The sequence below is a fragment of the Aquarana catesbeiana genome, linkage group LG01 (assembly GCF_042186555.1).
Source record: "Aquarana catesbeiana isolate 2022-GZ linkage group LG01, ASM4218655v1, whole genome shotgun sequence".
Taxonomy (NCBI): domain Eukaryota; kingdom Metazoa; phylum Chordata; class Amphibia; order Anura; family Ranidae; genus Aquarana; species Aquarana catesbeiana.
Window position 1 is genome coordinate 897,662,174 of NC_133324.1, and position 26,050 is coordinate 897,688,223.

At 41.9% G+C, this 26,050-nt stretch overlaps 1 protein-coding gene across 1 annotated transcript in view; it reads right to left on the minus strand.

Moving 5' to 3' along the window:
* The window catches only part of UVSSA (UV stimulated scaffold protein A), a 143,647-nt gene that overhangs the window by 30,068 nt on the left and 87,529 nt on the right, over window positions 1–26,050 (minus strand). Inside the window, exons 9-11 of the mRNA XM_073610939.1 lie at window positions 24,326–24,506; window positions 15,926–16,051; window positions 748–931 (exon numbers count right to left, since the gene is read on the minus strand). Of these exons, the coding sequence (XP_073467040.1) occupies window positions 748–931; window positions 15,926–16,051; window positions 24,326–24,506 (491 nt within the window). The remainder of the gene's footprint in view (window positions 1–747; window positions 932–15,925; window positions 16,052–24,325; window positions 24,507–26,050) is intronic.

A 26,050-nucleotide genomic window follows, 5' to 3' on the forward strand; every position in this document is an offset into this window, starting at 1 on the left:
ATGCTGACATCTTATCCAAAGGTTTCTCTTACTTTCCCGTTCAGAACCTGAGCTGAGGAGTTGACTTGTAAGTATTAGTAATGTTGCAATCCATGGGGTTTTTTCCCCTTAGAGGGTGCTAATTGTTAATTCCATGTTTTAGTACCTGCCATAAAACTCCTGATGAGTAGCTAAAAGCTACGAAACGCGTCAAGTTATGATCCAAGAATGCCAAGACAAGCCTGGTTCAAAGCCACCATTTGTTTATGCATTGTTCATGTTAGATGTATGATTTTTTTCCTATCAATTTTGCTTATATGATGATTTTCAACAAGTGTAAATCCTATGAATTCTGTTTATCATTTTCCATGTATCATCATTTGCTCTTGTGAAACCTCATTCAAAGTCCCACTTTTCCTTCCTCGTTTTTTGTAAACAAACCTTGTTAGCAATGTTAGCAGCATAAGGATTAAAAAAAGTTAATGGGGAGAGAGTTTAGTTCCACTTTAAGCAAGCGGAATTCCAGCCAAAATTATTTCCTATCACCCACCAGATGGATGAGTACCATTACTAGGATTCAAGAGAGGAATATTTTGAATTGTATACATGATGTGTATTTGAAGGTACAGTAGTACACATGGTAGGACATCTGTTTGGGTCATATAAAGGAAGATCTTGAGGTCCTGATTTTTTTTGGACGTTCAATAATAAGCCACAGCTAGTGGAACCACCCAAGAAAAACCATACTCGTTTGCAATATACACCCACCTTAATTCTGTCTTGCCTCTCACACAGTGACCCATTAGGTAATGGCACTCGACACTTGTGTTTCACCGGTTCAAACTTTCCAGGGAATGAAATATATCTGGTTTTCAGCATGGCTTCCAACTCTTTATTTTCTGTTTCCTCCTCCATCTCACTGGGAGCCCAGAATCTGTGCTGGGAGCTGACCCTGGGAGAAAGAATAACACATAACCAAAAAGAAGAACGCCAGTACTCGTATACAGCCTTATTTATTTCACCATGCCATAGCTAGACTGGTCTGAATCAGGATAAAAAAAAAAAAAAACTCCCACAAACCAGAAGAAGCAACCAGCTGTTAATTCATATTTTCCACAAAAATTGTTTACTTTTCAGGCTTTTTTCAAAGAAAACGCCAACAGTTAGCTGTAATCGATTTCCTGCTTCGGCAACTCAGTACTATATCACCCATCACAACTAACAAGTCTGAGAGTGCATGGTTCTGGCTAGGGGTGTATGTATTAAGTCTTCACTGCCCTAACCTAAAGCTTAGCTATGAACGAATGTTGCCCAGAAAGCAATTAAACAACACTGCGGTCAATACTCCTCGTGCACAGGAAACCTCATTGTGCAGAGATAAGATATTCCACACGAACACATAACAGTTAAGCTGCTGGTTGGTGAATGGTCTTCAACCTGTCAGCAGATATAACAGAGATAAACCTCTAGCCACAGAGACGTATGTACTAGACTTCGCACTGCTGCCTAGATGGTGCCTATTTATCAGGTAACTAATGTTTATTTTCAACCAATTACACAAGTTATTATTGTGAATTTTGTCCAAAGTAATTTTTTTGTGGTACAATATATCTGTGCTTCTAGCTCCATACTGGGATTGTTGAATATCATACAAAGATTTCCATATGCTCCTTCTAGAGGTCATCTATATTGCACAATCTCATTGCCTTCCCTGATCAAATGGAACCCAACCTGGCCTAAGAGTGACATTATTAAGGAGTCAGCACCGTCTAGGCAAACAAGTGCTTGTGATATTCTTCATATGTATTCCTGTGTCCCTTTGGTGCCCTTGTAGCTCCTCTGCCTAGGTTATACATAAGTCCTCAACATCCGCCAAGTCAAAATTAGGCCCTGTCCTGGTCGAATGCCAGGGCCCCTGCTGCCCACTTGTATCTGAATGGCCAGGGCTTAGTGCCAATTGGAAGAAGGGATTCATCTTGACTGGAAAATATCTTGTGGCCCTGTGTACAGCTTGAGTCTAGCATCCATTGAGCTACAGAGGGATCTATTTAAATATGATTGCAAGCAAAAGGTTTCTTGATATAGGGGTCTTCAACACAAACCCTCATGTAACCAAAAGGGCCACATATAATATACAGTAATGCTAATGCTACAGAAGACTGCCCTAGACTGAACACTAACTAGAGGAGACTGTACTACAGGAGTGGTTGGAGACTGGGATCATGCTGTAGGAACAGTTAAGAGACTATGGACATGTTACATGAGACCGCTAGAGATCTTTTACAAATCATTGTTCCTACTACGGATTAATGGGGCCCAAGATCTGCAGTACAAACACCAAGGGAAACACATGTAGTCCTTGGGCTGCAGGTTGGGGTTCGAGGCCTTACACCATTTTAGCCTTGGTCAGGTTCAGTGTAAACTTATATTATTGTAGGTTTTGTTTATTTGATTAAAGACTAACAAAATGCATGTTTTTTATTTCTAATTGGCTAAATATGAAAAACTATATGATGTTTGCAACCTGCAACCAGAAGGCTGCAAACTCTCGGCAATCTTTCTTCAGGCTGCTTAGTTCTAAAAATCCTAGATTGTGAGCAGAGCTCAAAAGCAGGAGACATCAGAATGCACAGATCTGAACGTCTTACAGAAGGTAAATTGGTCTACCCTTCTGGATTAGATGGTTGATTGGTTGCCAACAAAGGTTGATGCAATGTTGAGCTTTCATATTTGAAATCAGGATGATTCCATTCTTCAAAGCGTGCTATTCTGTCTAAAAAAAAAAAAAAAAAGCCCTGCTTTAGTTCTACACTTACTGGTTGCTTCTGCCAACTTGATCCAGATGACACTAGAGATGTGCACGATGGAAAAATTTGTTTTGTTTCAGTTTCATTCCTTCTGTAAATCATTTTGTTTTGTCATAATCCTTATGCAAGAAGGATTCATTTTCGGAACGTTTTGTTATTTTGGGATAGTATATATTGGTTGTTCCAAATGGATTAGTATTTTTGGAAGTTCTGCTATTCTTTTGTTATTTTAGAAGATTGCCTATATTCGTTTTAGCATGTTATTTCGTTATTTCAGGAGATTACTTATGCACTCTGAATCATGCCTGCTAGTCCAACCCACAAAGAGAAATAGAATGAGCTGATTGGACAATATCGACTGGAGTCGCGTGCATGCAAAAGTAACAAATGGAATTAATTAAATTTGGGATTCATTCGTTATGTGATGGTATAGTGAGATATGATTTGGAGCTTCTGATGGATTCACCTTCGTGCAACCCAAACACAATAAGTAGGAATCACCTTATTATTTCACTTTTAAACCTTCCTGTATTTATTGCAATATGTTTACATTTCATATGTAGTTATTTATATGAATGAAAAATGTTAATGCAAAAAGAATCAACTAATTATCCAAGAGTCAAAGAGTACTGTGCGCTCTCATCTGAATGATTATTTTGGATTCTCTGAAATTCGTTACTCTTGGGATTCAGAGATTTGGCTAGATCCAAATCACGAAAATTCAGAATTTGATTTGTAATGAAACGAAATAGCACAAGTCTAGATGACACTGATACTAAAGGAGACTCGAAGGAGGTAGGGCTGCTCGATTTTGGCCAAAATGAGAATTACGATTTATTTGCTTGAAATAAAGATCACGATTCTCACGGCGTAACAACTGTATGGTGTTGCAAAGGTGAGGAGTACAAAGAAAAATGCATGGTGCCTACAGTGAAACATGGTGGTGGCAGTGTCCTTCTGTAGGGCTGCATGAGTGCTGCTGGTGTCAGGGAGCTGCATTTCATTGACGGTATCATGAATTCACAGATGTACTGATCTATATTGAAAGAGAAGATGCTACCATCACTCCATACCCTTGGTCGTCGTGCACTTTTCCAACATGACAATGATCCAAAACACACATCTAAGACCACTGTTGCATTTCTGAAGAAGAACAGGGTGAAAGTGTTTCAGTGGTCAAGTATGTCTCCTACCCAATCGAACACCTATGGGGAATTCTGAAGAGACAAGTTGTGCATCGCTCTCCATTCAGCATCCAGGGTCTAAAAGAGGTCGTACTTAAAGAAGGAAAAAGATGTTGCAATATGTCGCCAACTTGTTCATTTTATGTCTAGAAGACTTGGTGCTGTCCTTACAAGTCATGGAGGTCATACAAAATACTAGATGTAGTAGTTTTTTGCTGTGGGGTGTATTCATTTTTTAGTAAAATTTTGGTTAAAACTGAAGATTTTGTAATCCTAGTGATATTATTAACCTTACTTTCATATACTGAGCTAAACAAATGTTTTATAAAAAAACTCAGTTTTGTCAAAATTTTAGAAATTGTTCTTGTGTTCATTGAGCTATTGATTAAAATCTTACTTTTCAAAAAGGGGTGTACTCTGATGCTGAGCACTGCAAAAGAAACCCTGACCCTGCTGCCTGCAAAAGGTAGATAAAAGAAATATGCTATATATCATTAACTGACAGTGTTTAGATATGTTTTTGAACATAACACATACAGTGGATATAAAAAGTATCCTCTTCAAGATCAGGCGGTCCTCTTCAGGATAAAAGTGGTCTCTCGCCGCAAGATCACTTTTAAATCAGCGGCGGGAGAGGGGCCCCCCTCCCGCCGCTCTCCGGTGCCCTCTGGCGCATACCGGAGATGTCGTAGCGGCTGAGACGATCGGCTCCTCTCCCTAGCCTGACATGGAGGCGAGTGAGGGGAAGATGGCCCCCACTCGTCTCCATATCATTGCAGGGCGGAAGCAACGTCAAAATGTCACTTCCGCCCAATGCTCTTAAAGGGACTTTTTTTTAAATTACATTACATTTTTTCATTAATTTTTTATTGCATTTTAATGTAAATATGAGATCTGTTGTCTTTTTGACCCCAGATCTCATATTTAAGAGGTCCTTGTCATGCTTTTTTTCAATTACAAGGGATGTTTACATCCCTTGTAATAGGAATAAAAGTGACCCAATTTTTTTTTTTAAAGAACAGTGTAAAAATCAAAAATAAAAAAGGTAAAATAAAATTTGCATGCAGAAGTGAACGCATACGTGAGCAGCGTCCGTATATGAAAAAGGTGTTCAAACCACACATGTGAGGTATCGCTGTGATCATTAGAGTGAGAGCAATATTTCTAGCCCTAGACCTCCTCTGTAACTCAAAACATGCAATCTGTAGAATTTTTTAAATGTCACCTATGGAGATTTTTAAGGGTAAAAGTTTGTCGCCATTCTACGAGCGGGCGCAACTTTAAAGTGTGACATGTTGGGCATCAATTTACTCGGTGTAACATCTTTCACAATATATAAAAAAAAAAAATTGGGCTAACTTAACTGTTGTCTTATTTTTTAATTCTAAAAATTTGAAAAATAATTTTCTAAAAAAATTGCACAAATACGGTGTGACAAAAAGTATTGCAACAACCACCATTTTATTCTCTAGGGTGTTAGAAAAAAAAATATATGTTTGGGGGTCCCAAGTAATTTTCTAGCAAAAAAAAAAAAAAAAGTTTTTAACTTGTAAACACCAAATCTCAGAAAGAGGCTCGGTCCTTAAGTGGTTAAACGAATACTTTGTTGAAGCACCTTTTGATTTTACTACAGTACTCAGTCTTTTTGGGTATGAGTCTATCAGCGTGCCACATCTTGACTTGCCAATATTTGCCCAATGTTCTTTGCAAAAACACTCTATATCTGTCAGACTGCGAGGGCATCTTCTGTGCACAGCCCTCTTCAGAACACCCCACAGATTTCCAATTGGATTCAGGTCTGGGATCTGGCTGGGTCATTCCAAAACTTTAATCTTCTTCTGGTGAAGCCATTACTTTGTTGATTTGGATGTATGCTTTAAGTCGTTGTCATGCTGATAGATGAAGCTCCTCTCCATGTTTTGATTTCTAGCAGAAGCCTAAAGTTTTTGTGCCAATATTGACTGGTATTTGGAACTGTCCATAAATCCCTCTACATTGACTAAGGCTCCTGTTCCAGCTAAAGAAAAACAGCCCCAAAGCATGTTGCTGCCACCACCATGCTTCACAGTGGGTATGGTGTTCCTTTGGTGATGTGCAGTGTTGTTTTTGCACCAAACAAATCTTTTGGAATTATGGCCAAAAAGTTCAACCTTGGTTTCATCAGACCATAACACATTTTCCCACATGCTTTTGGGAGAGTTCAGATGTGTTTTTGCAATATTTAGCTGGGTTTGGATGTTTTTCTTCGGAAGAAAAGGCTTCCGTCTTGCCACTCTACCCTATTGCCCAGACATATAAAGAATACAGGAGATTGTTGTCACATGTACCACACAGCCAATACTTGCCAGATATTCCTACAGCTCCTTTAATGTTGCTGTAGGCCTCTTGGCAGACTCCCCGACCAGTTTTCTTCTCATCTTTTCATGATGTTTGGAGGGACGTCCAGTTCTTGGTACTTGGTCACTGTTGTGCTATATTTTTTTCACTTGATCTTGACTGTCTTCACTGTGTTCCATGGTATATCTAATGCCTTGGAAATTCTTTTGTACCCTTCTCCTGACTGATACCTTTTAACAATCAGATCCCTCTGATGCTTTGGAAGCTCTCTGCAGACCATGGATTTTGCTGTAGGATGCAACTAAAAAAATGCCAGGAAAGACCTACTAGAACAGCTGAACTTTATTTGGGGTTAATCAGAGGCACTTTAAATGATGTCAGGTTTGTACTGACTCCTATTTAACATGCGTTTGAAAGTGATTACTTAATTCTGAACACAGCTACATTCCCAGTTATAAAAGGGTGTGCAAAATTATGCAACCACATTATTTTAGTTTTTTATTGTACAGTTTATAGGTCACATTAAAAAGGAAAAAAAAAAAAGGAAAAATATCTAAAATTATTTATCTTTGTCTCTTTTTTTACATCACAGAAACCTGACATTTTAATAGGGGTGTGTAGACTTTTTATATCCACTGTATATAGTGTATATAAAGAAATATAGTATATGGAAAAAGCTATACTTTTCTTTTGATTGTTCACTTGCAAAATAAAGATTTTAGACTAATGTATAGATTATCACCCCAGCGGCCATCCAGAAGTAAAGGGCAGCCCAGGGCAGGAACTCCTTACATGGCGCTGCAGAGCCTTTAACGAAGAAGTGAGGAAGTGGGGGGTGTGCTTTATTTTCTGCAAACATAAAAGTGATTGTGTGATTAATCACAGTAGCAGACATAAAATATATGTCACTCACTGACTATCTACAGTAGGTGAGACAGTATATCTAGTAAAAGGATATATCAGTTTCCGCAAAGTACTAGTTTTTATAAACTGACATAACCCCCAACACAATCTCTGGAAACCATCAAGTTGCTTATCATATACCAAGTCACGTAAAGAGATTAAAAAAAAAAATTGTGACTGTATGTAGCAATGCCGCCTCAGCTACACAGCTACCCAAAATCTGAACTGGGAACAATAAATAAAAAAGCACCATTAGCTGAACTTGATAGATTTACCATCTGTGCTTCATCTGTCAATTGTGCAAAAGTGAGGACTTATGATACAAAATAGGACCTGTACTGTGGAAGCTATGTACAAAAGGGCAATTAGAAGCCAAAGAGTTCAACACCCATAGTCTAACCACAGCTGAGTGTTTCCTTACTACTGAATTATCATGCTTTGGGGTTTATTTACTAAATAAAGCTGGAGAATGCAAAATCAGGCTTACTTCTGCATAGAAACCAATCAGCTTCCAGTAAAGAAAAGAGAAACTACCACAGTTATTCAAACAGGCTTTGTAGGCACAGCATGGGGCGGGTTGTATAAAAAAGATTAACACATTTTATTAGCTATACATTAAAACACAAAGAACATGAGAAATAAAAGGGGATTAAAAAGGCACCCTCCATCTACAGGAAGTTAACAGATACCCAATCACATGTATGGAGAAAAAGAGCGGCAATCTGTCATAGAGTATGTCATAGAGTAAGTCCAACAAGAGAATCAACGGTCAGATGTAGATCGCAGGTACACGGCCAAAATGTTGCTCTATACTAAAACGTCAATGCGTTTCGCAAGCTATACTTGCTTCTTCAGGACTGTTGGGTGGGTGCTGATCGACTTTGGATGTAAAGAAGAGGACGGTATATGACCGGGGAACATATTTATTTACTGGAAGCCTTTTGGTGATAATATAATACATTTTAGAACACAATAAGCATGTACCTTGGTACACCTACATCTCTGGTGATATCTGCTGTTGCTACCATGTGATCCCACATACCCTCAGTGTATCTTCTCTTTTTGGACATGTCTGGTACACCCTCCGCCACCCTTTAGATGTTGCTATGTAGCAAATGTGCATACTCTATGGGTATATTGTGACACTTCTTATCTGCTCTACACATATCATACATTGCTGGCTCCTGTTTTTGGTGACAGTAGTGGGGTTTCCCCATTCCCTTTTTTGGGGGAGTCCCGCTCTCCTACATTCCCCCCTCCTGTGTGATGTCCCCTATGTCCGCCCCAGTCATATACAGTCCTCTTCTCAACATCCGAAGTCGTTAAACGCCCACCCAATCAGTCCTGAAGAAGCAAGTACAGCTTGCGAAATGCGTTGAGGTTTTAGTATGGAGCAACATTTTGGCCATGTACCTGCGATCTACATCTGACCTTTGAGTCTCTTGTTGAACTTCAGCATACTCTGACAGATTGCGGCTCTTCTTCTCCATACATGTGATTGGGTATCTGTTGACTTCCTGTAGATGGAGGGTGCCTTTTTAATCCCCTGTATTTCTCATGTTCTGTGTATTTTAATGTACATCTTATAAAATTTGTTAATCTTTTTTATACAAACCGCCTCATGCTGTGCCTACAAAGTCCGTTCTTTGAGTAACTGTGGTAGTTTGTCTTTTCTTATTATATATTTTGGATGTTGGCAAGGTGATGGTCCTCCTCTCCAATCAGCTTCCAGGTTTTATTACCAAAGCTTAATTGAACAAGCTGAGGTTAGAAGCTGATTGGCTACAATGCACAGCTGCACCAGATCATGAGTGCTCCAGCTTTAGTAAATCTACTCTATTGTCTTTATGTGGAAGTGGACATTTAGTAGAGTAGCAGGGCGTTGCCTCCTCATGTCAGAGCTGCCCCGCTGATGACTGCTGTGGATCATGATCAAGAAGCAGCAGGAAAGGTGGAAAAAGCATAGATCCAAATATGAAATAGGAAGAAGGACACCTCAGCATGGCAGGTCCTCAGGTACAGCTTAATCTCCAGCAAGTGAGCAACATAGTAGTGTTGTCACTAAATATCTAGCAGTCATAGGCAGCAGCACCTTAGATGACCTTACACTGCAGACCTACAGCTATGAAGTTCAGGGGACAAGAGTGTCAAACTCCAGTGCTATTTTCATGGGGAATTCAAGACAAACTTTTCACTCTCTGAATCCACAATTAAAGCTCAATTCTAGGTATGACAACTTTTGCATAGTTACACTGGTCCAGCTTTAACCAATGTAAGTACATATGTGCCATACCTGTGGGAGCCCTGTGGAAGCTTGAACTCACTGTAGTAGACAAGCGATCTTCACTACCTTTTGGGTCCCGTGCCGAGTAGCTGCCTTGCTGTTTACTGAACACAGGAGGTCACCCACCCGACATGGTCGCCATCCAGAGGGCACTATGCATTTTCATGAAGAATGCAAAGCGTTCTCTGACTGGACAAGGTGGAGATCGTAATGTCATCGCCCCCACCGCGCCCAGTCAGAGAAGTCTTTGCATTCACTGAGAAAATGCAAAGGGTTCACTGAGTGGTGCAAGGGAATTACATTACATTTTGGTATTCACACTTAATCAGGGCAGCCACTTTGTATGGGACCCAGAAGCTAGTTGAGATATACTAATGATATACTGTAGTAGCCATACCTACTACAGTGATTGTCTGCTTCCACCAGGATCCCACAGGTATAGCACATACATACTTACAGCGAGGGAAAAAGTATTTGATCTCCTGCTGATTTTGTACGTTTGCTCACTGACAAAGAAATGATCAGTCTATGATCTTAATGGTAGGTTTATTTTAACAGTGAGAGACAGAACAAAAAATCCCAAAAAAACACATTTAAAAAAAACTTATAAACTGATTTGGCCCCTCCATTTGAAACCCTTGTTGGCCATCACAGAGGTCAGATGTTTCTTGTAGTTGGTCACCAGGTTTGCACACATCTCAGGAGGGATTTTGTCCCACTCCTCTTTGCAGATCCTCTCCAAGTCTTAAACCTAAAGGTTTTGAGGCTGACGTTTGGTAATTGGAACCTTCAGCTCCCTCCACATATTTTATATGGGGTTAGGGTCTGAAGACTGGCTAGGCCACTCCATGACCTTAATGTGCTTCTTCTTGAGACACTCCTTTCTTGCCTTGGCTGTGTGTTTTGGGTCATTGTGATGCTGGAATACCCATCCACGACCCATTTTCAGTGCATGGCCCCATCCGTCGTCCCTTTGATACAATGAAGTTGTCCTATCCTCTTAGCAGAACCCCCCCTCTCCCCAAAGCATGTTTCCACCTCCATGTTTGACGGTGGGGATGGTGTTCTTGGGGTCATAGGCAGCATTCCTCCTTCTCCTCCCAACACGGCAAATTGAGTTGATTCCAAAGAGCTTGATTTTGGTCTCATCTGACCACAACACTTTCACCCAGTTCTCCTCTGAATCATTCAGATGTTCATTAGCAAACTTCAGGCGGGACTGTAGCAGGAGGACCTTAAGGGCGCTGCAGGATTTCATTCCTTCGTGGTGTAGTGAGTTACCAGATGTTTTCTTGGTGACTAGGGTCCCAGCTGAATTGAGATCATCAACAAGATTCTCATGTGTAGTTATGGGCTGATTCCTCACCATTCTCATGATCAAGAAACTCCACGAGGTGAGAACTTGCATGGAGCCCCAGACCGTGGGAGATTGACAGTTATTTTGTGTTTCTTTCATTTACGAATAATCGCACCAACTGTGTCACCCTCTCACCAAGCTGCTTGGCGATGGTCTTGTAGCCCATTCCAGCCTTGTGTAGGTCTACAATATTGTCCCTGACATCCTTAAACAGCTCTTTGGTCTTGGCCATGGTGGAGAGATTGGAATATGAGTAATTGATTGCTTCTGTGGACAGGTGTCTTTTATCCAGGTAACAAGCCAAGATTAGGAGCACTCCCTTTAAGGGAGTGCTTCTAATCTCAGTTCATTACCTGTATAGAAGACACCTGGGAGCTAGAAATCTTGCTGATTGATAGGGGATCAAATACTTTTTTCCCTCACTGTATATTGGTCCAAGCTGGGACTATGCAACTATGTAAAATTTGCCATGCCTGGAATTCATCTTTACCATTTCTAGATGCTCTTTATAATACACAACTCTTTACTTTTTGGAGTTTAGGTCCACTTTAAAGCTCGGTTCACACTGCCGTGACTTACAGTGCTACTTTGCCAGGAGACTTTGGCACCACTTTGAAGCAACTTCAGGGAATGCCTGTGTAATCTTCCTGTAATGTCAGGTCCAAATCACATCAATTAAGATGAGGATCCAATTTGGAGGCGACTTCCATTAAAGTCTATGGGCACAAGACAGATAGAAATCGCCTTGAAGTAGTACAGGAACCTTTTCTAAAGTCAGAGCGATTTCAGTGGTGCTAATTAGGACAGTTCTCATTGACTAAAATGGGATTTCACATGTTACGTGACTTGGGGTCTCACAAGTCGGATCCCAAGTCCCGGCAGTGTGAACCGAGCCTAAAGCAGGATTGGCACAGGTGGTATATAATTTGGACTGGCTTATTTTAAAAATGTGCACCCTCCCAGCTTCACAAACCGAGACTAAAATTGTTAAGCAGTTAGAATTAGAGATGTATCAGTGACGTACATAAGCTGTAGAAAAGCTTGTTTAGACCAATCAGATTTCCATTTTTTTTTTTTTTTTTTTAGAAAAATAAACTAGTGAGCGTGGAATTCTGACCGGCTGCATTTTGCTGGGAAGGATTTGTGTCCGGCATGGTGACCTTTCCCAGTTCTCGGTTGTTGAGCAGTGAAGAAGGGACAGGGAGAGCGTTCTGTTTGGCTGGAAGTTGTCCGAGACGCAGCACTTTCATTTTACTGCCAGTTAATCCAGTCACAGGTGAAATCAAAGGCATATTTCACAGGCTGTCATGCACTTGCTGTACAGCTTCACTTTTATGCCTTGCCATAAAATAGAGGGCACACCTCTGAACCACATAGCTTATTACTACCAATATGCCAAGCTACCAAAACATAATTTACTTCCTCTCACATTCAGTGACCAGTTTATGTCTCGGGAAGATCCATGGAAATGATTAAGTAGAAACTCCTAGCCCGGTAACTAAATATTACGTAGAAGGCTACAGAAAAAAAATAGCTACTTATAATATAACTTCACCTAATTATAATTATAATAAAGCATACATTCCTTAATTTCAGATGTCTTATAAACAATCATGTTACAATCAGGGCCCTCTTTCCGTATTTCTGACATGAAGCGGGGTGGAATTCTGCACAGCATACAGCGGCCTACGTCGCTATATTGTGACCAGAGGTGACTCTAGGGCCTGGTATGGATTGGGGGGGGGGGGGGGGGGGGGGGGGAGGGGGCACGCTGTTTTTTTAAATTTATTTTTCAATGCCAGCAATTCATTGGTTTACATTCAGCTGTGAGCGGGGAATCCCGGTGAGTTATCGGTTGTTAGGGACGCAGATCGCTTCTTAACAACCAGCTATTGTTAAAGACACCAGTGGCTGCCACCTCTAGAAATTTGCATCTGAACCGTATGTGGAAATTGCAACTGAACCTCTGAACAGCTGCTTTGGAAATTCGTAGTTAAAAACGGTACCATGTCCGTCAAAACTGGTGTAATGCGTTAGGCAAATTAGGCGGCAGCGAGGCCACTCTGAGCACTAGGCCTTAGGTGACCGCCTAATTTGCCTAATTAAACAGCCGCCTCTGATTGTGACACAGGTGTGCCATTCTATGCAGCAGTATACTGTAAACCTGTGTGAGGATGCTGAGCCCAAGGAGTGTGTCTATGCCAGCCTGAGCTCACAGGAAGGGGTTGGGTGATGTTGGGTGTCATGCAAGAGTGGGGTGGATAACTAGTGTTAGGACCTGCAAGCAGGATGAGGACCTCCAGCTTTGGCTGATCAAGGGGAAAAATAAAAGCAGTTGGGCAAGGCTTTCTAAGCTGCCCAATCACGTCTACCGCCCCCCCCATCTTATGTTTATGAGCACTTTTTTTAATTTTTTTTTTTTAAGATAGACCATAATTAGGTAGGAGCTTAAAGCGGTTGTAAGGCAACCTGTAAGGCAAAGGCATAATGAACTAGTACTATGGTGGGGATAATAAGCATACTAGCTCATTATGAAATACTTACCTTAGAACGAAGCGTCGGCATCGCATCCCGGTCACCGTCGAGGGAGCTGACATTTTGCCCTCTGTGTTTCTTCCGGGTTCGCGGCTCCGGCGCTGTGAGTGGCCATAGCCGCGATGACGTCACTTCTGCGCGTGTGCGTGGAAGGCCTCTGTTCCGACACGGTACGCCAGACCTTCACTTCGCATGCGTCGCTGCTGCATGCAGGGTGAATATCTCCTAAACCGTGTAGGTTTAGGAGATAATAATTTTACCTACAGCTAAGCCTTATTATAGGCTTACCTGTAGGTAAAAATGTAAAAAAAAAAAAAAAAAAAAAAAAAAGAAGAAGAGGTAGACAACCGCTTAAACGAAGTATTAAACCCAAAACCAAAAATGTAATATATTGAAACTTACAATTAGGCTTTTCCCTCTGTTTTCACCTGGTGATCTGGCCAGTAACACACCTCCTGTATTAGTCACCCCCATAAGTAAGCTCCAGTGGGTGGAGTGAAACACATTGGGTGGCGTGGCCTGGCAGGGGTCTAGGCTGAGACTGCTATTCACAATCACACCGAAGGCTTTGACTTGATGTGCGGCTCCCGGGACAACTATCACTCTCTACCTCCTGTATTACTGAGACTCAACTCTGGATGAAAGAGCACAGGGGGAACCTTTGGACAGCAGCATTGTCAGTCTGGGGAGAGGGATTGTTAGATGGACTAGCAGATAAAAACATACTAATACATTGAAACCAAACTCCAGTTAATACTTTATAAGCAGTTCCAGCAACTGTTCATTTCCTATTGGGATAAAGGTTTTACATAAATAAAAGTTGATCATTGTAACCACATCTGTCAGTGTAAAATGGTTTGTCTCAATCCTCTAACTGCTACATCGTCAGGACAGCGTAATCTGTTGAAAAACAACAGACTTACAGGCCAAATAAACAGGTGAAAATAAAAGATAAAGTCTAAAAAAAATAAAACAAATGCAACCATCACATCTAAGAACTGGTAATAAGCTGCAATTTAATAAAGGTTTGGATGTGGGTTTAAAGGCCAAATTCACCTTTTTAAAATAATAAATGCACTTTTATTGCAGGTAAAAATAATGTACATTTATTTTGTTCTTGGGAGGCTGTAAAGCACTGCACTCATGGTCAGCAGATCTCAGGTGCACAGCCAGGCTCTTGCAGACTTGTCAGTATATGGTTTGCCCATACCTCCAAGTACAGATGGGCAGTTACTGAAATCCAGGAAGCTCAATGGACTAAGAAAGCTCTCATCAGCACCCTTGCAGACCAATGAGAACCACAAGCTACCCAGCCGCAAAGACAGATGGTAGTTGTTTTTTTTTAAATTGTGACAGTGGGTAAGCCCGCCTGCTGTCACAAGTAGGGGGTGGATCAAAGGGTGAGGTGGTGGATGATGAACATGTTACACCCTAAATGTTGAGAAAGGTGAACGTATCCTTTAATACAGCTTTAAAGCCCAATTCCAATGTGGATACCCCATCTCTACCCCCCCCCCCCCCCCGACAGCTCACCTGCCCCCCTACCAATTTAATATTAAACATACTTCCCTTTTCTTGTGTCCGGTCAAAGGTAATCCCGAATGTGGCAAAGAACATTGCTAACATAATGACGTGAACAAATTTCTCTGCAGCATTCTCCTGTGAGCCAAGGACAACTTAATGAATTATTACCAGAGTAAGTGTCCTCAATGCTCTGGGTTCGCAAGAAGTGGAATAAATGATGCTGAGCTGTGTCCAACCTGGAAGAGTGACTTGGCCGCAGGGTGGTGCTTTGAGTCCACAAGGAACAGCCCCAGAGAGGAGGCAAGTAATTATTTATTATTTCAGATACTTATATAGCGCCGTCAATTTACGTAGAGCTTTACATATACATTGTACATTCACATCAGTCCCTACCCTCAAGGAGCTTACACTCTAAGGTCCCTAACTCACATTCATATACTAGGGACACTTTAGACAGGATCCAATTAACCTACCAGCATGCCTTTGGAGTGTGGGAGGAAACCGGAGTACCCGGAGGAAACCCAGGCAGGCACAGGGAGAACATGCAAACTCCAGGCAGGTAGTGCCGTGGTTGGGATTCGAACCAGCGACCCTTTTTACTGCTAGGCGAGAGTGCTACCCACTACACCACTGTGCTGCCTTAATGCAGCCAAAGCTACGTTTTTTCATTATACTAACACTTGGGCAATTTCATTTAAACTTTTTTCCCCAAAACTGGAGTTGGGTTTAAAATTACAAAAGCGTTCTGTATAATACTGGCAGGCTGTACTTTAGCTAGCCATGCTAAGCCCTCTTCGTACTCCTCACTGAGACAGAAGAGTATTGTTGGCAGATGACATGACAGCTCTTCTTGTCACATCAGACCATCCTCTAGTCTTTGGAAGCTCTGTGGCCAACACATGACCCCACTTTAACAAACAAGCCAAAGAGAAAATGATCACTAATTGCACTGGGAATGTTTACCTTGTCTAGGCCACAAAGCCCATCTTGTTAAAAAGAAAAACAATTTACTTACTTAAGTATTTTGCCAGCTGTGGGCTGATCCTTCCCCCAGTAGTGAAGATCAATGCCAAATGGAACAACAGGTGCCCTTAAGAGGTCTTCCTCCCTCTTCTGGTTTTTATTGCTGGGCTCCTTAGCACTAAGACAGAGATAGACACGGATTATAAAAGGCAATGCTTCCCAAAGGTCATCAGTAAAGCGCCACCCAACGCAATTTTGTAGCATCTCACTACCACCTATACCAATTACCACCCAACTGAACTTTCCGTTTAAATCAGATTAATATGAATATATTCCAGGTGCCCCAAAACATAGTGTGCATTCTTAAGCCGGCCATATGCTGGAAGATTTACAAATGAATGTATGTACATACAAACTCAGTACATTCAATGACTTGACGAATGTTGTTCAAAAGTACTTCAAAAGCTAATTTACTTTTAAAGCAGAACGTAACTGTATCTGAGCACCACAAACTGAAACCGCTATTTACGGTAATTAATTTTTAATATTCAAAGCAAACTTACCCATCCATCCATGTCTCCATGATTTATCTTATCAAGAATTCAGGGCCCCCTAGCATTTATTGAGTAAGGGCAGATGATTCATATAGCATTTACTTCCTGGAATACATCTGTCCTTAGCTCAGGCATGCAGGCAGGAGAGTGTGCTTAGCTAAAAAAAGTCCCTCCTCCCTCTCTTCAAGATGAAAAAAAAAAAAAAAGTCCATGAAGACTCCTGGGATGTATGAAATCATTTTGGCCTAGGCCAGAAACCAGAAAACAAGAAGAAATGTAAAAAAAAAAAAGAGTATATAATATACCTTCCTTTTTTTTCTTTGACACTAATGGTCTTTGCTGAACAAAAAAACCCATACACTGTTAAAAATTACCGTAATTTGCTTGAAATGGATTTTCTATCCTGCTCTTTTGAATTTTCTTATCACCAATGGCGGCTGGTGCTTAATATTCTCGGTTAGGGTGGCAAACAAACCTGCACCCCCCCTTACCTTAGGTGGCCAATGCCGAAGCTGCTCCTTGCTCCAGGGAAGATTCGGGGCCGTTGTTTCTCCTCCCGGCCGAATAGGAAGTGGGTCCTCCTGAGATCCGATTGGCCAGGAGTCCTAAGACTCCCTGGCCAATCAGGTCTCAGGATCGGCTTCCCGATTGGCCGGGAGGTCAATCTGGAAGGCAACAGCGAATATTAATTCACTATTGTTACACAACTGGGTGGGCTCAGGCTCCAATCATGTGCTTCAAAAAAAAAAAAAAACCCCTATTAAAATCCGTGTGTCCGGCACCCAGCATGTAGATTAAAGGCTGGGCACATGGATTAGGGGGGCGGCGCCCCATGCCCCTAATGGGTGAGCTGCCACTGCTTATCACTGTGGTTGAAAACAGACAACAATTTGACCCCACTAATGAATATTCATGTATGGCCAGCTTTGGGGCTGCTTGAGCCTGTTCACTGCAATTGAATCCATCTTTGCTCCACCAAGGCAGCCCAGGTGCAGAGAACAACATGTCATTGACATGAACGTGTGCTGCTGTGCCCGTGTATATGGCAGTGCTACTGTAAACAGGACTACAGCTGTATGCAAATAGAAAACTTTACATTTTTGTATCTGTACTCTGTATGCTGTACTCATGTTTACAATGGCACCATCATATATACAAGTACAGAGGAGCGCAGCTATTCATGTCAATGACAGGCCGTATGCTGCACCTCGGCTGCCGGAGTGGAGGAGAGAGGGCTACAATTACACCAAATGGGCTCATATGAGCTGTATGCAAGGGCCCTTACAGTTTGTTTTCTGACAGCTTCATTAAAAAATCTGTCCCCTGCCAGCATGCTTTCGTGAAGAACATTTGCTCTATTGTGGAAGCCCCTAACTAAGCCAGGGCTAGAGCTCCCCATTAGCAAGGAACATGAAATTTGCTTATTACAGAGCTATAGCTTAGCTCTACCAGGGGGCATGTAGGACTTCTGCTTCCACAAATAGAGCAAGGGTCCTTCTTGCAGCGGACAGGCTTTTCTACTCAGGCTGTCGCTGCTTTCTAAAGAAAATGAACTGTAAACCTTTTAAAATCTTCAATTTGATGCACCAGTCATACATTTAGAGCACTTCGGCTAGCCATACACGATTCGAATCTAGGCTGAGATTTTAACCATTAATGGGCAGGCTGAATATACCAAGTTGATTGATCGATCAACTTGGGTGCAACCAGCCTGCTGGATTTTCTTGGGATTGTCACTAGAGGCTGCTATAGTCGCTAGTGATAACCACTGTCTTCTCTCAGCGGTGATGGCTTCCCCCGCCGTGCTGCCAGGAGAAGACAATTGCTGATTCCCATGTCAGCAGGGTGTTTGTTGATAATGGAATTGTGCAAATTTCTTTCCTGCAACTCATGGTTGCAGGAAAGAAGTTCGCACAGTGTATGGCCGGCCTTAAACTAAAAGTTCAGTTGGCCTTAAAGTACATGTAAACAATACCTGAATGGAATGCAGCTTGCTAAGGTAATGGGTAACAAATTATTTAGATATATAAATGAGCAATCAGCGCAGTACTAATCTTAGTGTGAATGTAACATTCAATGTGATAGAAAATACTATCCATGAATGCCGCTAAACATCAACAGTGCTTTCCACCACACTATACATACTCAGAATATGTAACACAATGGTGATGGACTATTGATCATCCGAAGTTTGGACTTTTATTTTTATTTTATTAAAAAAAAAATGTAATTACATTTTGTTTGCGCTACATCATTTTTGTATTCTGGGTATCAAACAATTACTTGGTTAGTTGTTGGGAATAGTAGTTTACACAAGAAAGTAGGGTGGCACCTATACCAATACTAGTATCGGTGCTGAAACCGAGCATTTGCATGAGTACTTGTACTCGTGCAAATGTTCCGATGCTTGACCCGATACCTAGTAGGAGGCCAGTACAACATGTGTCCTCAGTGTAGCAGGGAGGGCCGGGCAGCCCCACAGACAATTGGTGGGGGCAGTTTAAAGCACCGATCTCCCTGTATAGCTTTTCTGGCAGCCGCTTCTCCTCCTTTCCCTCTCGCGGCTGTCAGGGAGATCGGTGCTTGTAACTGCCCCCACCGCCGCACTGATTATCCCGTGTCCTCCCCAGCTCCTCCTCCAGTCCCCCCCTCGTCCTGGATCTGTCAGGATGGAGAGCGGAGGAAGGAGCCGGTAAATTATAGATTCTCCTTCCTTTTCCGAATGCACTGACTGTGATCACTGACTCTGTCCATTCCATTCATAGCTGAGCATCGTAACCTGTATTTACGATGCTTCAGTTTATGAATGAACAGGAGCCTCTGCCCCCTGTCCATTCATCTTCAGTGCAGCTGAGGCTGTTGACCAATGATATCTATCCAAAGCCACCCCCCCCCCTCCCCAACAGGGTTGATTAAAAAAAAAAAAAAAAAAAGGGGGGGGGGGGGGGGGAGTGATAATTAAATATTTAAAAGTAAAGTTGTAAAAATAATAAAAAAAAAAAAAAACAAAACACTGACACCGTCCACTCCCCCTCCTAAAAAAAGAAAGCACTGTAAAAAAATAAATAAATACATTGTAATCCATACAAAAAAAAAAAAAATTGTAAAAAAAAGTAAAATAAAAATAAACTACTGACACAGTCCACGCCCTATCAGTGCTGCATATTAGTGCCACTGTCACATGACATAAAAAAAAGTATTGGTAATCGGTATAGGCGAGTACTTGAAAAAAAAGTATTGGTACTTGTACTCGGTCTTAAAAAAGTGGTATCGGTGCAACCCTACCAGAACGAGAACATTGTGAATGCTTTCTTTTCAGCTTACAGGAAGAGACAAGGACACTTCATTTCTAGCAAGATCAACAGGTATTGTCCTGTACTTAGTGAAATGATCTTTGCGTGAAAAAAAAAAAAAAAAAAAAAAAGGAGAACTATAACTAATGCAGCCCCCACAACTAAGGTCTGGTGACTGCAATAGATTACATTTTTGTTTTCAGTTTAGATTCAAAGAAAAAAAAAACCTTTGAAATTAAATTAACAGGTTAAAGCCTAAAGATCAGTGATTCAATTTAGCTGTACTTTATTGTATATGTAAACACACTCACCAAAATCTCATAAGCCTTAGCATGTTAATATAATTTCAAGTCATTATCAATATTATGTAAATCAGCAGCTTTCATTAAAGTGTTAGTTCACATTTACAGAAAATCTGTAAAGGTGACCTAACACCAGGCTCCCTCTCCAACCCCCCAGTCCTCGCTGTACTTACCTCCCGCAAGCCACTCCAATGATCCAGGGATTTGAAATACCTGCTTTATCTCCTCTCCGTGCAGCGCTGCCAGTATGGACCAGACGGTTTCTAATTGGTCAGCACCATCACATAGACAGAGATGACCAATCAGAATCCGTCTGGTTTGTACTGGCAGCACTGGATGGAGAGGAGAGAAAGCAGCAGGAATTTCAAATCCCGGACTGGTGGAGCTTGTGGGAACCTTGACAGCTCAGGACCACAGGAAGCAAGTACAGCGGGGACCAGGATCGGTGTTAGGTCACCTTTACAGATTTGCAGAAAAAGTGAACACTTAAAACGATTAATCGTTAAATGATTTTAGAGACTTAGGAGCTAAATTGAGGCAAAGGACCTCCAAAGATGGTATTCCCAGAAATACTACCGGTACCTCGAGCCACACCAGAAAAGCAGAGGGAGATTAGGGAAGTAAACAAGTGGCTGAGGAGCTGGTGTGTAAGAAGGGGTTTGGGTACCTGGAGAACTGGACCGACTTCTTAGTCACCAGCTCTATAGAAGGGACGGACTGCACCTAAATGAGGAGGGGGCAGATCTGCTGAGAGTGAAAAATCACCGAAAAGTGAGAGGGGCTTTTAAACTAGGCAACAGGGGTGGTCCAGAGGTAGAGATATTTAGTGCGGAACATATTCCAGAAGGTAGTATTGGGGGCATTAGTGGTAGGTTGACTAAAGCACCTAAACCCGAGGTAAGTACAGTAACAAATCCTATTTGCAACCTCAGAACATCCAATAAGGAAACAGTATGCGACCAGTCTAAACTACGTGGCTTGTTCACCAATGCCAGGAGTCTGGCGGACAAGATGGGAAAACTAAAGCTACTGTTGTACAAGAAAGATTTAGATTTGGTAGGAATTTCAGAGACTTGGTTCAACAGCTCTCATGATTGGCTGGCAACCGTTCAAGGGTATTCCCTATATCACAGGGATAGAGAGGGTAAAAAAGGGGGAGGGGTATGCCTGTATATCAAAAATGATGTACGAGTGAATGTGAGAGATGACATCACTAACGGAGCAAGGGAGCAGGTGGAATCCTTATGGGTAGAGCTGCAAAGTGGTGAAAACTAAGGGAAAAAGAAATACTGGGAGTATGCTATAGGCCCCCTAATCAGAGGGAGGAGGCAGAGGCGGACCTCCTATCACAATTCGGATTAGCGGCAAGGATGGGAAGTGTCATCATAATGGGGGATTTTAATTATTCAGACATAGACTGGGTGGAAGGAGCCACGCATTCGTCTAAGGCTCGCCAGTTCCAAAATGTCTTGTAGGACAATTGCATGGGTCAGATGGTAAACGCACCAACTAGAAACAAAGCGTTACTAGGCCTACTGATTACCAACAATACAGACCTGACTGCGGATATGGAAATAAGGGGCAGTTTAGGAAACAGCGATCACTAGTCATTTAGTTTCAATATAAATCACACTAATAGGAAACATAAGGGGAATACAAAGACACTGAATTTCAAAAGAGCCAACTTCCCTAAACTACTATCCTTGCTAGAAGATAATAATTGGGATAAAATCTTAGAAACTAAGAACACGGAGGAAAAAGGAGTATGTTTTAAGAGCATATTAAATAAGGGCGTTAGCCAGTGCATCCCATTGGGAAATACATTTAAAAGAGCTCATTTAAAAGTCCTGGGTGGCTTAACTCGTGGCTCAACTCCAACGTAGAAATGCATATAAGAGCAAAGGAGAAGGCATTCAAAAAATACAAGGCTGAGGGATCATCATCAGCATTCCAAATTTACAAAGAATGCAACAAGAAATGTAAGGGTGCAATCAGGGCGGCTAAGAAAGAACACGAAAGGCACATAGCGGAGGAAAGTAAGAAAAATCCCAATAAATTCTTTAAATACATAATTAAGAAAGGGAGGTCAGATCATATTGGTTCCATAAAGAATGATGAAGGAAATCTGGTTACTAAGGATGGAAAGATGGCGAAGGTATTGTATTTATTCTTCTCCTCAGTCTTCACGTGGGAATCGAGAGGCTTCAGTAACCAAAACTGCAATGTTTATCCTCATGACACGTCACAGGAAGCACCCTCATGGCTAACAGAGGACGGAATTAGAAATAGACTTGAAAAATGTAACATTAATAAGTCACCGGGACCAGATGGCTTGCACCCGAGGGTCCTTAGGGAACCCATTCAAGTAATTGCCAGACCATTTTTACGAACAGTCTACTGACTGAAATGGTACCAGCTGATTGGAGAAAAGCCAATGTAGCACCAATATTTAAAAAAGGGCCAAGATACATCCCTGGGAATTACAGACCAGTTAGCCTACCATCAATTATATGCAAGCTCTTGGAGGGGATAAGGGACTATATACAAGATTTTAGTAATGACAACGGTATCATTAGCAGTAATCAGCATGGATTCATGAAGGATCGTTCTTGCCAAACCAATCTAAATACCTTCTATGAGGAAGTGAGCTGCCATCTAGATAAAGGAAGGGCCGTAGACGTGATGTATCTGGATTTTGCAAAAGCATTTGATACAGTTCCCCATAAACTTTTACTGTAAAAAGTAAGGTCCGTTGGCATGGACCATATAGGGTGAGTACATGGATTGAAAACTGGCTACAGGGGAGAGTTCAGAGCGTAGTGATAAATGGGGAGTACTCGGAGTGGGCAGGGGTGGAAAGTGGGGTCCCCCAGTGTTCTGTCCTGGGACCAATCCTATTTAATTTATTCATAAACGACTTGCAGGATGGGATAAACAGTTCAATCTCTGTATTTGCAGACAATACGAAGCTAAGCATAGCAATAACTTCTCCGCAGGATGTGGAAATCTTGCAAGAAGATCTGAACAAATGAATGGGGTGTGCAACTACATGGCAAATGAGGTTTAATGTGGAAAAATGTAAAATAATGCATTTGGGTGGCAAAAATATGAATGCAATCTACTCACTGGGGGGAGAACCTGTGGGGGAATCTAGGATGGAAAAGGATCTGGGGGTCCTAGTAAATGACAGGCTAAGCAATGGCATGCAATGCAAAGCTGCAAGCAAAGTAAACAGTATATTGGCAAGCATTAAAAAGGGGATTAACTCCAGAGATAAAACGATAATTTTCCCACTCTACATGACTCTGGTCCAGCCGCACCTGAAGTATGCTGTCCAGTTCCGGGCACCAGTCCTCAGGAAGGATGTGCTGGAACTGAAGAGAGTCCAGAGAAGGGCAACAAAACGAATAAGGGGTCTGGAGGACATTAGTTATGAGGAAAGGTTACGAGTACTGACCTTATTCTCTCCGGAGAAGAGACGCTTGAGAGGGGATATATTTCAATGTACAAATACCGTACTGGTGACCCCACAATAGGGATAAAACTTTTAAGGGAATTTAATAATACACGTGGCCATTCACTTAAATTAGAAGAAAAGAGGTTTAACCTTAAACTGCGTATAGGGTTCTTTACTGTATGAGCGGTAAGGATGTGGAATTCCCTTTCCACAGGCAGTGGTTTCAGCGGGGAGCATCGATAATTTCAAAAAACTAATAGATAAGCACCTGAACAACTACAACATACAGGGATATACAATGTAATACTGACATAAAATCACACACTTGATGGACCTAGCCTACTATGTAACTTTACAATAATACCTGATCCTGCCCTAAGGGTCCCTGTTCAGGCACTTCCTGTGGGGGTGACAATGCTTTGTCCCTGTTTCCCAGATGCTTCCCTGTGTTGTCACACACTCCCCCAATGAAGGCTACAAGCCAAAATGCTAACACACATTGCATAGGCTCTGTGGTCACCATCAAGAAACCCACCTTCAGAAATGCTATGCAGTCATCACTAGAGTGTATGTAGGCAGGGAGTGGGTGTAAGCAGACTGCAGGAGATCAGCAACACCCAGTTTCAAAAAAAGTTGAAAGAAAGGTGTGCTTTATTTGGGGAAATTATTTATGATACATAGGGCTTTAGCAAACCAAATTTCACTTAGGTAGGGTTTACATCTACTTTGTTTAGACCTCTTTTGCATCAGGTCTACAGCCATTCACTAATAACGACCATCACAAGCTATACTTTGGCCCTCTATTAGGTGCAACAAAATGGAGGGCAGTGGGGTTAAATGCCATACCTGGATGATGCATATGAAGCTAGTTTCTCCCTCATAACTTTCAGCGTTGCGGCAGCACAAGTAGGATCCAGCTCATCGTCATTCCTCTTCCTTCTCGGTGCTGCCAACAGCTGAGGAGGCTTCTTCACTTCTACTTTTTTCAAGGGTGAAGAAGATGATGATGTTGATGGAGCCTCTAGACCTGAACCAAAAAAAATAAAATTAAAAAAAAAAAAACTTAAAAAGATCAGCACTATTAGCACTGCGTTCATAACATTTTATGTTGCATTAGCGGATTGTGAAATAGAAGATTTCATATATAAAAACCATCACCAATGAGATTGTGTAGCCCACCCCAGAAATGAAAGCCACCGGGGTATGACATACTCAGCTGCGACACATCTCCTGCTCCAAAGGGAGTCCTGCTCCTGCTGTAAGCCAACAATGCTCGGCACACTGAGCGGATGTGTTGAATCTTCCTCTGCAGTGCTCAACTGGGCCTCAGAACCCTCATTATGTGTCGCAGGGGATACATGAGGAAGCATCTCTGTGCTCTTGCTCTCTGTAGCTTCATGCAGCTTTGAAGTATTATGTGCAAGTTTACAGAATTGTCAGAGTGGACACTATGTTCAGAGGGGTCGCCATGGCTGGCAGAAACAAGGGCAAAACACACTGGACTCACATACAGTAATATACACTGGTCAGCCATAACTTTATGATAACACACCTAATATTGAGTAGGTAATACCTTTTGCCACCAAAACATCCCTGACCCATCGAGTCATGGATGCCACTAGACCTCTGAAGGTATGCTGTGGTATCTGGCACGAAGCCATCAGTAGCAGATCCTTTAAAGTTCTGTAAGTTGCGAGGTGGAACCTCCATGGGTTGGACTTGTTTTCCCAGCACATCCCACAGATACTTGATTGGATTGAGATTTGGGGAATTTGGAGGACAAGTCAACACCTCAAACTCATTATGTAACTCAAACCATTCTTGAACCATTTTTCAGTGTGGTAGAGCGCATTTTCTTCCTCAGAGAGAACACTGTTATCAGTGAATACTATTTCCATGAAGCGTTGTACTTGGTCAGCAACAATGTTTAGGTAGGTGGTACGTGTCTAGTAACATCTACATAAATGGTAGGACCCAAGGTTTCCCAGCAGAATATAATTTTCCAAAGCATTACACTGCCTCCACCGGCTTTCCTCCTTCTCACACTGCATCCTGGTGCTATCTCTTCCCCAGATAAAGGCAATGCATATGCATCCACATGGATGTAAAAGAAAACAAGATCGATCACACCAGACCACCTACTTCCATGGTCCAGTGCTGAAGCTTACTTGCCCATTCTAGGCACTTTTGGCTGTGGTACGGGTCAGCATGGGCACCCTGACCAGTCTGTGGCTACACAGACCCATACACATCAATGTGGTGCCCATTTTTTTCTGCTTTCAACACATTAACTTCAGGGACAACATGTTCACTTGCTGTTCAATATATCCCACCGGCTTTCAGATGCCATTGTAATGAGATAATCATTGTTACTCACTTAACCCGTCAGTGGTAATTATGGCTGATCAGTGTAGTGTGTGTGTGTGTATGTTTATGTGTATGTGTGTGTATGTGTGTGTGTGTGTATGTGTGTGTATGTGTATGTGTGTGTGTGTGTATGCGTGTGTGTATGCGTGTGTGTATGCGTGTGTGTATGCGTGTGTCATATATACTATATTGCCAAAAGTATTA